Here is a 12,208-nt window from a genome sequence, read left to right as displayed (position 1 = left end):
GTCATCTGGGATACCTAAACATCCATGAGATGGGGGTGGGCAGCTATCTACTGCTGAAAGAAGTCCAGAGGATCCACCTATACACTGATGAACCTTAGAAGGCTATCATTAATAGAATATGACCGGTGCTCCACTACAGTAGTTTGTCTTAATATAGAGAAAAGTACTCACAAATATCTAAAGCAACTTGAGATTTTCTTTTCAGGGGAAAGGGAGTTACTTCCTTATTGCTACTAATAGATGGCATTTTAACATTGATGTATTTTGAAAAAGGGTAAGTTCTTTATTGAAACCCTGATGTGTCCAGCATCCTCTGAATCCTGCAGTAAGACATTCTATTACTCTTGTGAGTAACCTTCAGTTTGCATTAAGCTATATAATTCTTATGCAGATTGTTATACTTAAATTGACCACATTATGCCTTACTGGGTTAAAATGGAGTTTACAAATGACAGCAGATTAAATGTTTCTGTCTCTGTTGTGCCTTACCAATGGCACATTTTACTTCATTATCAGTCACACAACTGCTGTTTGGTATGTCTTGCAGTTACGGCAAAGAAGGCCTTCTACAAAGTGCTTGGCCTTCAAGACAGGCTGTTCTAAGAAGTAAAGAAAGAGTCAGCATTAAACAACTTGTGGATAGGGAAAAAATGTGTCCCTGAATGGCAGTCAGCTTTCTGGACTATCACCAGTCACATGTGTAAACACGAGATTAGCTGTTGTAAGTGGTTAATTAACAGGTTTGGGGCTCTTAAGGATTTCCTTCAGGATAAGGCTGGTTAAATCACATTTAAAAAAAAAATACATTGAACTGGAAAATATTCCTGCACTGTCATTGTTTGCCCCAATTACTTCCTTTTTTTACCAACAACCCTTTTAAGCTAATCAGGACTGCAGGACTGTCTCCAAGATCTGCTGTAAAAGCTGCTTGTTTTTCAACACTGACATGGTTGTCTCACGAAGCTAATTTAGGGTCAGAGAGGTTACGACTGGATGTGGGAGGTTTTAATTTCTCAGAATTCTTTTTTTATTTATAAAGCTACTGTATTTTACAAGAATTCTGTCTGAAATAGATCCTAAAATGCCAGAAGTGTAAAGAGAAAACTAGCTATTATATTTAAAAATAACATCTAAAACTTTCACACATTCAAGCTAAAGTATGACAAAAACTGTAAGAACAAACATATTCTTTTATGAGTATTCTGCCTGCTTCTCATATCTCAACAGACAGGTGATGATGAGTTAACCTTGTGAAATATTCTGTTTTAAAGCCAATCCTAACTTAACGGACTAGCTACAGAACTTGAAGGGGTAAACATGGACCACTCCAGAGCCTTATGTCAGAGAAACAGACCCTCAGGGAAGTCTACAACAGATTTTTTAAATCACTGCTGATTTTGCATGGAGGGAGCTCAAAAACATGCATAGTGATCTGCTGTGCAAAGCCCTTAAGTAGACCAAGTAATGTATATTTTATACCTTGGTAAAGTATATAATTATAACAAAACAATTCCAACCCTTTTTGAAGTTTTCACATCTGCAACCTGAATCCTCAAATTCAATTATTTGCTGCTGCCTATCCTAGTCCATGAAAATTATTGATCTTAAAAAACTCAGTTTGTGCTGTGCCAAAGTCAGTAGGTTGCTATGAAAGGTATGAGGGGAATTTTTCTGATACATCTGCCTGTTACCCAGCTCAGAAAACAACTCACTGAACACCCATAATCAACAAAATAAGGCAATTCCTCAACAGAAAGCACAGTACAGTGTATTTATGCTTACCAAACTATCCACATCTATGCTTGAATTTACTGCCCACTGCAAGGTTCCCATGATGTTCATAGCTAAAGTAAGAATAATGCCAACTCTACCTGGTCCATCACCTGTGGAGAGAAAAACACAATTTATTTGCAAATAAATCAGAAAATTAACATGTATATCTTAAAATATGTATTCACGTTCTCTCCTCTTTTATTTCATGGAGAAAACACAGATTTGCTACTTATACAAAGGTCTGAGAGCTTAACCATCAGCTAAACACCTGGCTTTGCCGTTGAATTCATTAGAGACCCTGTTCTTGCTTTGGCAGAACAAAAAATTAAATCTTGGTACTTCAGCTGTAAAGAGAATCAGGCCTCTGCAAATCTTGGTTTCCATGTGCTTTTTACAAAGCATATAATCTATGAAATTACTTTTATCTAATTAAAACACCACAGCTGACAACTTCAAAATTCAAGATAGTTGCGCTGGTTTACTTTTTCATTTCTCAGACAAATAGAGGACATGTTCTATTTACTGTTCCACAAAGACGCAGATACTAATTTTTTTTGCTTTTATTGTCTGTTGTAAAAAGCAAGGAGTTTTCCAGGGATTTTCCTTTATGAGTTCATACAGTATAATATAAGCATTTAAACTACTCCACTGTTGGTTTTAATCTCATTATGCGTTAAATGGAACTGTGAATTTAAGCCAAATGCCTTTGTATGATTTCTCCACCTCTTCTATGGCTTTCTTTGACAAACTTCCTCCTGTTTTGCTTATATATATCTTGTTATCAGAGCAATTATAGAAGTAAATAAGACAAGCAAAATATTCCTCCTGAAAGCTGGAAGATTAAGAAAAGGAATTTAGTATTGCTCCAAGGACTTTTTACACAGTGGTGGCAAGATGACAAATTTTCAAGTTTTTTTAAAGCGCTTCAAATCCCTTTTCCCAAATATCCAGAAAAACAGTAACACAAGAAACAGTTTTTGTAAAAAAAAGTCAAAACTACTGAGCACATGAAATAAAAAAATGAGAAGGGCAGCAGGGGAAATGTTTCCCTATGGATTTTAGGGGAACTAAAAGTCTCCTCTGTGACAAAAGTACTGTAGGTGCGTATTTTATTACAGAAGCATTTGTGTGGTTGGATTTTTATTTCTTTTTCCTAAGAATCAGAAGAGCTCCTTACACAAAAACAGAGGATATCATTTCATACCATACTGGATAACATGGACACTTTTCCTTAGCTCCTTTTCAACACAGTATGAGGCCAGGTTGGACAAAGCACTGAGTGACATGATTTAGTGTGAGGTGTCCCTGCCCACAGCAAGGGGCTGGTACTAGATGATCTTAAGGTCCTTTCCAACCCTAACTATTCTATGATTCTATGATCAAATGAAATCTCGATATTATTAGAACCAGAAACCTCCTCAACAAAATCAGCATATTCTTGTTCATCAGTGGCCATAGTATTGCAACTGCATCCAGATCCAGCACACAAAATTCAGTGTAAAACTTGGGGAGAGAGAATAATACCTGAGAATCAAAACTGAAAAAAAAAAAAAACTTAACAAAAGCATAGTCAATTAAAAACTGTATTTGAAGTAACCTGTAGCTAAACCCACTAAGGTTTTCCACAGAATTGACTTATTCGAACATTTGGGGGACATTATTCCCCTACTCTCTGCTTGTCAGAAACCGGCTACACCTGGCCAGCCATGGGCAGCATTTCGAATGCAATTATGATAGTAAGGCATACAGTGATTCTCATTCATGTTCTGGGTTTACTAAGAGTGTGAGCCATTTTTAAGGGGATTTTGACTGGAATTTGCAAAACTTCACACCAGAAAACGCACCAGTGGGATGGAAATTAGTGAACTGCATGACTATTTCTACTATTGGTTTGACCTTAAAAGATCACTAAAACTTTGCATGTCTTGGCCATTTGCAAATAAAAGGAACATTAACATCTATTTATTAAAAAAGTCTGAGCTATAGAGATGATAATCAACATCCAAGTTTTTCAGTACACTAACAGGGTTAGATTAATGTGGTTTCAAACACATGAAATTGTTTACAGCAATTATTGACACTAAAAGTTCTGTCCCTTCAGATATTGTTTTCAGACTAATCTCTTTAATGAGTCCTCTACAACATCAGATTGCAGATAATAATGTGTAATTTCTATTTTAATTAAATCATGTTTATTATTATGACATACTAAACTCAGTGACTCCAATCTATGCTAAACATGTTTGCAATAGTTTATTTTCCTTGGAAGTCCATTTCAGCACTGTAGTAAAATTACTGTACCTGTAGTTATGATAGAGATGAATGCCACAGCAACAAAAAAGACAACAAATATCATTTCTATCCTCATCTGGAACCAGCGCAGTGTTGACAGGTAGAGGAACCAGTTTGCCGTGTGTAGATTCAGGGCTTTGTGAAATAAGGTCTCAAAATACGGCTGCCGCCCAAAAGCTCTCAGTGTCCACAGGCCTTTTAAACTTGTAACAAGATGGGTGAATATTGGACTCCGAGCTGTAAAGTGTTTCAATTAGAAACATCATAAACATTCATAAGCAAATACCTTTGAAATAACACAAATACACAGATTTATGCTCTAACTCACAGCAGTATAACTGTTGTCAGTGTTTAATTTACATATGTTATTGGAGTACATGACCAAAGTAACCCCAGACCAGGATATAAAACAACAGACTTTGCATGAATGGGTTGAAATTCCATATAGTGTAGTGCCAGGAAGGGGTCACATTAATTCTTCATCGTTAGCATACTACTTGGGGAAGCTCCTGCAGAGAAAGATGGCTCCTCCCCAGCCAAAATGAATTTCTGTAATTCTGACAACTCCATCAAGTGAAGTTTTTTTAGCACAGAGTAATGCACTGGGTTCAACTGTACTGACATTGTAATTTTGAAAGTGGTGAGCCAGTCCTGGATCCCTGTGAACATCAAAGAAATTTAGATTTAGATTTGAGGAACTACAGAATTACACTGCAGTAAAGGAAAGATGGTCATCAGTGTTTAAGACTCAGGACTGATTTGCTGAGGATCTGCCAGTTGTAAAGCCAGACCACAGTGCCTGATCTGCAAACTCAGAGTGAGGTTTTCCATTTTATTTGAAACATGTTAGTCTCTTAATGGGAGGAGAGGAAAGAAATTTAGTCAAATAACTTATTTAGAAATAAGAATTCTTTGGAATAAAAATATATCAATTCCAATTATTTCTTAAAAAGAAACAAACCCATAGGGCACATACCAAGACTGACCACAATTTTTCAAGTTACATTTACTCTCAAGAAAACTGTATGTCAAGACTTTATTTGTTTTCAGCTGCAGTGGTGATAAAGCCCAGCTTTAAAAAGATCTTCTCCATTGCTCTTTGGCAGCAGAGCACTCAGTGTTGGCTGGATCAGTAACAGCACTGGCTTTAAGGAGATAAGTGTTCTGCTCCCAGAGACAATAGCATCTTGCAAGAGAAAAGGCAAAGAAGAGGTGAAAGGGTGAATCACTTCTCAATTGATTTGTTGTGGATTTAGAATTCTACCAATTTTGCTGCTCCTACCTTCAGACTCCAGTTGTTTCAGCTGCTGAGAAGTGTGGAGGAAGTATGCCCTTAACACAATAAAGGCTGCTATCACAGGCACTGATGCCAGGAAGATGTAGGGTTGTAATATTGAGACTACTGTTATAGCGCCAATCACAATCAGTATTAACTGTAGAATGAAAGAAAAATACTATTGATATAGTAAACTTGTCATTTTATAGGCTAGAGATTGGTGACGAATCTCCTTCCCATGACAACTATGTATTGCTTCAACAAACATAAAGTGCTAACCTAAGTAGGATTTGCAGCTGAGAACAAACCTCAATGAAAAGATCATGAATAATTCAGACCAGATCCATAACCTCTTGGAATATCTGCCATCTTTTTTAATAGATGGAAGAAGTGTTTCCTATTGTACAACCAGAACTGCAGGCTTCTAAATCACAAAGCCACACAAAAACAATGGCAGCTAGGCATTCGCTGTCTAGTTAAAATTGCAAAAACACCACTTGCAGTATCTGCAGCCACCTCCCAAACATAGTGGTGGTGTCCCTGTCTTGTCTGGACTACAGATGCCAGACTGTCAGGAGCTGACTACTACTTGTCCTGATCAGGACAAGACAGGAAATAAGTCATAAGATGATGTGTGGTATGAAAAATTAGCAGTTTCAGGAGAAACAAAGATGGTTTAAGGAGACGGATGAATCAAAGGGAACAAATTCATTCTAGAGTTAATCCAATAAACCCACCACGGTCTCATAAAACCTCATCCTTGGTAGCTCCAGGCAGATTTAGTTAAATCAGGCTTTGATCTTTACTCTAGAAGCATTTTAAGCACTTAGACTGGTTTTGTCTCATACCTAAATCTAATGAAAATCAAGTATACCAGTGTACACAGAATACCAAGTTCTGCTTTGCATCAGGGTGTTACCTTTCACACTGAGCAACTACTTCAGACTGCAAAATCATCTGCTCAAAGCAGCTGCAAATGGACAATTTGGACAAAATTATGAACATCACATTGAAACATCATTTGAAATGACCGCTCAGCAAAGAAACAGATGGAAAGCAAAGATAATTTCACATTAGGAAGAAACCTGCTGGTGGTGCCTTTGCTACTATATCTACATAAATTCCAGGAAGAATTGAAATTGCCAGTACTCAAAGTCAGAGTCTTTCAGGAACAGGTAAGCATGTTCCAGGTTTCTTACTTTTTTTTTTTTTTTAATCAGAAATATGAGCAATGCAATAGAAAAGTAAGTGTAAAGGTAACCAGAAGATGATACCTTCTCTACAAGGCAGTAGCAAAAATCAACACACAAGCCAGTGACGCTGGCATATGGTCAGGGAATGGCAGCAGAGGGCTCACATAGCCCAGTTAAGAGCCACAGTGCTGCACTGCCGTGCCCCAGGTGCTGAGCTTTCAGGCCTGGGACAGAGGCCAGATGGGGAGACATGTTCTAACCTTCCCCTGTGTCACCGGTTTGGAAATGCAGCTGGTGGTAGACATAGTGATTTAGTAAGGGTTCAGGGTGGTGATGACTGCAGCAGCCAATCTGGTTAAACAATGGGGGTTTATTATTTAGGGAAAACCAGTCACGACCACAGGTATAAATGTCCAGTGAGTTTGACCTTAAGGACAACCAGTATATGCTAGCAGCATCTCATGAAGGATCTCCAAGGAATGATGGCCCCACTGTAAGCACTGGTAGAAGACCAAGATAGATGTTAAAACTAGTGGTAATGCTACTGCAGTCATAACCTGGTTACAATTCATACCCAAGATGTATGGAGCAGGCCAGACTGCTGTCAGAGAAAGCATCACAGATGCCATCTCTTGTCATTGATATGGAGGCTGATACCACTGTTTCCTTTATGGGCAGCTGGGTACATCCCAGTGCTTGGAGAGTAACCCTGGCCTCTTTCAACCTTAAGTTTCATTCATCCTGGATGAAAAGCCCTTGTCCCTGAATGGGAAGGCCCACCGATAAGTCTACTGCCCATAAAAGTCCTAAGAAAAGCTAATCATCTTCATCTTGAAGATGATAAAGGGACTGGAACATCTCAGGTTGATAGAGCTGGGATTGTTTAGCCTTAAGAGAAGGCTTAGGGGATCTTACCTTATGGCATTTGTTATATATTATTTTGTGTATATGTGCAAATATTTTTATAAATTATGTATATTTAACAATTATATTCTGTTTATATGAATACCACTAGATAGTTGGTGCAGATAAAACGCATCGGTGGTACCCCATGGGAAGATAAGAGGCAATGAGCACAAGCTGAAATGCACAAAATTCCATTTAAACGTAAGAAAAATTTTATTTTGACCATCCCCACATCTTATTGTGAGGATGGTCAAACACTGGAAAGGGTTATTCAGAGAACTTGTGGAGAGTCCACCCTTGGAGATATCCAAATCCAATGGCCCTGAGCAACCTGCCCTAGCTGAACCTGCTTTAAGCAGAGGGGTTGGAGAGGTCCCAGGTCCTAAGTCCAGAGATCACTCCCACATTCTGCAATAATCAGCGGTTTCCTCTTTCAGAGGAATCTGAGTTTGTTCATAAGGAAGGTCCATGGAATTTTAAGGCTTCCAAACAAGACTGAATCTATAGAAGATCAGAAGGATTGTTTTTATGAATGGATGACCAGTGAAAAGCATTCACGACAGCATTCAAGTAGGTTCAATGATCTTCACCAGAAGAACCTGAAAAGACAGGGCAGCTTATCATGTATGTTCAGGAGCCTCTGCAGTTGAGACTGAGGAGACAGAGGTGAACCTATAGGACACCAGAGCATAGGTTAGCCTCTGAAAGGCATCACAACAGAAAAGCTAAATTTAGGGATTTTTCCTTACTGTTGAAAATATGAGAAACCAGTGTAGAGAGTCTGAAATATAGAGACAGGCTAAGTAAAATAATTTTGGAATAAAATCCTGATGGCAGATCCAAATACTAGAAACAAAATGGCCACATCAGAAAAGACAGTAGTGAATCCTGATCATACCAAAGATAACACTAATGATTCAGAGAAGGCCCTAGTGTCCATGTTTACTTTTTCAGCAAATCTTCATGACGTCAGCGGGATATGAAGTAGAGTGTAATGTCATTGAATCTCTTCATGTGAACTTGCATTGGCCTCTCTAAAGTCATGAGCCTAAGTTACCAATTACTAACAAAGATACAGGGAAAGCAATTTGGCTTTGATCAGACCATCATGTTGATAGGGGTGGTAAAGCAAAGCAAACTCACAGATGGAGACAGGCAATCTGCGCAGCAGAGCGTTTAGGTTGATTGCCAAGCCTGCCCATCTCCTAAATAAAGGTAGAGAGGAACACGAGGGCCAGGGGAGATTTTATTTTATTTTTTAAATGTTTCTGGGAATCAGCTCTACCTGAGGAAAAGCTGGCATTGCAGCATTAGTGGTGTGACACTAATGAGGAGTGCTGGGATCCACAAAGCCGCAAAGTCTCAGAATAGGCAGGACGGGAAGCAAACAAAGACATCCTGCTTGAGAAACACTGGAATTGCCTTTATTTCTGTATTTCTTCAATGTTCTCTTCAGTGTGGATGAATTGGAAGGTCATTCAAAACTGAAGATTTTGCAATACATGGAGTTTCCCAGGACGTATGCTGGAAACAAGCCTTTCCATCCAAAACCCAAAAAGTTTGCAATTCTACAATTAAAAAGGGGTAGAGACAGACTGAGAAAATTGGGGCTGTTCAGCCTGGAAAAGAGAAGGCTGCTTGGAGACCTCATAGCAGCCTTCCAGTATCTGAAGGGGGCCTACAAGGGTGCTAGAGGGAGACTCTTCATCAGATACTATGGCGATAGGACAAGAGGTAACAGGCTCCAACTTCAACAGGGGAGATTCAGGCTAGATATAAGGAAAAATTTCTTTACTGTGAGGGTGGTGAGGCACTGGAAAAGGTTGCCCAAAGAAATGACAAATGCTCCATCCTTGGGAGTGTTCAAGGCCAGGTTGGACAGAGCCTTGGGTGATATGGTTTAGTGTGAGGTGTCACTGCCCATGGCAGGGGCAGTGGAACTTGATGATCTTAAGGTCCTTTCCAACCCTAACTATTCTATGATTCTACAACCCAGGAATGTAAAATTCCTTCAAATAACAGAGTCATCTAAAGCTCTTCTCCATCATAAATAGTTCTCCAGTGCCTGACAGCTTAAATCCCAGAGACTCAGGGGAAGCCATAAAGATGCAAAGGATAAAAAGACAAAATTATGCAGTCAAACTTGTTAAGGGGGGGAAAAAAGGGTGGGGGGGGGAAGCACAGAACTGCCCAACTGAGATCAGAACACAAAACATCATGGTTCAAACTGCCTCAAAAGGCAGTCCTGGAAGAATTTCCCCAGAAGATAAGAGAACAGAAAACCAAAAATATATTCAAGAAAAGAGAAGAACTACATTAGGGGTGATGCTAGCAAACTGGTAACAGAAGAGGCTAAGGATGTAAAGTAATGAAAATGAGTGAATGCACTCAACGGATAGCATGAAAAAGAAAATACTAATCTCGATCCAAGATAAACAAAAGAAACTAATGAATGTCCTTTACACCTCTGAAGTTGAATGGAGGCAGAAGCAGGGATACTTGTACTGGAGGGGTATGCAGGGCAAAAGTGTTTCTGAGCCTGAGTACTAAGTGGTTTGGACAAACATACACACATAGCTAAGTACACAAAAAAGAAGCGATGAAGGCAACACACAACATAAGGACCTATGCAAATAGGTATACAGACTGAAAAAAAGAGGCATTTTATTCCAATTGTTATTTCTTCTTCTTAGTAAGATTTCTTTTGCATGATGTACAGCTGAAACTCTACAGTGCCATAAGACAGCAAAGTTTAGAACTTTTATTCTACAAACCTGTATGAAGTCAAATACTGTAAGTGGAAGTAAGTCATCCAGTATTGCCGTATCTTTGGAAAATCTGTTAAGCATGCCACCTATGAATTGAGGAAAAAAAAAAAAAGAAAAAGAAAGTCAAACATTTAACACCCCAAAAATCCTACATTTATTACTTTAATAAAAAGAACAACTGTTTCTGAATACAAAATATTGAGTACAAGATTTTTTCTATTACATGTAATTCCACTACACTACAGTTTAGTTCAGCTACAGCTTCCTTCCCCATGGAGGAATTTGGCTCCACAACTTCTGTTTCAACTTTTGTAATTTTGAAAAAAAAAAAAAAGCCAAAAACAAGAAAATGTAATAAAAACAAACAATTACGCAGGACAGAGACAGAGACACAAAGCATAAGGTCTGTACCCCTTATGCAGCAGGCTCTGCTGATATACAGATAGTTTGCACAGCAGTATTTGCATGAGTTTGCACAACAGTTTCCTAGCTTCTGAGCAGAATTACTGTATTAATCACCAGGTAACAACAGAATTAAGAATTTAATGGAAAAATGAAGGCGAAACCCTATGCTATATTGCCATTTACCAGCATTTCCTGTAATTTAGTAAGCAGCAGTAAGAAGGGTAGAGGGTAGGAATTTTATGTACAGCGGGAGATAGAACTTGTTGCACCAGTTATGTAATGAACTCTGTATCAACTCCAGAGCCAAATTTGAACACGCATACCATTATTCACACTAGCTGAGGTTTATGCCATTTTAGTAGCACTACTCACGAAATTAAGCACTATTTATCATCCACATCTGACTCCTTGTCACTCACCACAGAGCTGACTACAGCTTTTCTATTACAGTTTTAGACAAGGTCTATTCATTAGAAGCTATTCTAGTTTTATTGCCTCAAACAGTTAACAGTTCATTTTCTCTAACTTAAAAGGTGATATTTCAGAATCAATTGATATTTCAGAATTGATAACTGAAATATGTCACACTTAAAGTGCACTCAAGATTCATTAAAAGATTCACAAGTTACTTAATGTGGCAAACTTCTAACATTCAACTTGATTGAAAATATAAATGGAAACCAACAGTATCCTTCAACAGAATGAAAACTGTTTAATTGAAATGAAATCCATACATGAGTCAATCAGTTCCCATGTCAGTTACCTGCTTTCCAAGAGTTGAATGTTGACATAGGTGCATGAAGAACTGCATGCACCATCTTTTGATGAAGAGTTTTAGACACTGTGATAAGCGTATGCACAAGGGGCAAACCTCTGAAGATTCCCATGGCAAGCAGGGTATCTGCCACTCCCACGTAGATATAAATGATGTAGTAGGTGCTAGTGTCAGTGACAATCACAGGAGGTTTGTCAGAGGTACTGTTTTCTGATTGTGTTGCATTTGCTTTCAAGGCTATCCTATTTGATGGAAATTAAAAAAAAAAAAGCATTACTGGAAATAGCATTTTTTTCTCTTATTTTCTCAACTGAAGAGTACTTCAATGTTCATTTATTTAAAAACTATGTTAATGGTTAGTTATATGTATTTCCAGTCACTTTTAAATATTGTCCTGTATGTCTGAAATGTAAATTATGAACTACCCTACAATCCACTGAGGCAAAGTAACCCTGTGTGTGTTCAGCGGTCAAGGCAATAAATGGCTTATTCATCTACTCAGCTACCTTTGGTAATTCAGGAACCTATTGGCATTTGTAGCAATTTCTGAATTTAATTGCAATTGTGCAATGAAGGGGGTTTTGCCAAGATGGAAATTAAGCTCATGGTATAACCACAGCCCCTCCAATAATTTTCCCTAAACGACTATGAAAACGTCCTGCTTTGGTAGTCTCTTGCAGATCTACTGCCTGTTAAATCACTGACAAAACTCGTCTAATCATAGAAAACACATCCACCTCTTTTAATAAGAAAAGAAAAACATTTAAGTGTTGAAAAGAATTGTTCTGGAAGTAAAATGCTTTAGGTGTACTGTAAAAAT

The 12,208-nt window shown here is 38.3% G+C and overlaps 1 protein-coding gene across 2 annotated transcripts in view; it reads right to left on the bottom strand.

Moving 5' to 3' along the window:
* CFTR (CF transmembrane conductance regulator) overlaps positions 1 to 12,208 on the bottom strand; it is a 90,664-nt gene that overhangs the window by 26,475 nt on the left and 51,981 nt on the right. For both annotated transcript variants that reach the window (XM_062609624.1, XM_062609625.1), the window contains exons 17-21: positions 11,377 to 11,630; positions 10,215 to 10,294; positions 5,348 to 5,498; positions 4,075 to 4,302; positions 1,783 to 1,883 (exon numbers count right to left, since the gene is read on the bottom strand). In XM_062609624.1, the coding sequence (XP_062465608.1) occupies positions 1,783 to 1,883; positions 4,075 to 4,302; positions 5,348 to 5,498; positions 10,215 to 10,294; positions 11,377 to 11,630 (814 nt within the window). The remainder of the gene's footprint in view (positions 1 to 1,782; positions 1,884 to 4,074; positions 4,303 to 5,347; positions 5,499 to 10,214; positions 10,295 to 11,376; positions 11,631 to 12,208) is intronic.

The sequence above is a fragment of the Pezoporus occidentalis genome, unplaced genomic scaffold (genome assembly GCF_034315485.1).
Source record: "Pezoporus occidentalis ecotype Australia unplaced genomic scaffold, CSIRO_AGI_Poc_V1 ctg14, whole genome shotgun sequence".
Taxonomy (NCBI): Eukaryota; Metazoa; Chordata; class Aves; order Psittaciformes; family Psittacidae; genus Pezoporus; species Pezoporus occidentalis.
This window is presented reverse-complemented; position numbering and strand designations above follow the sequence as displayed.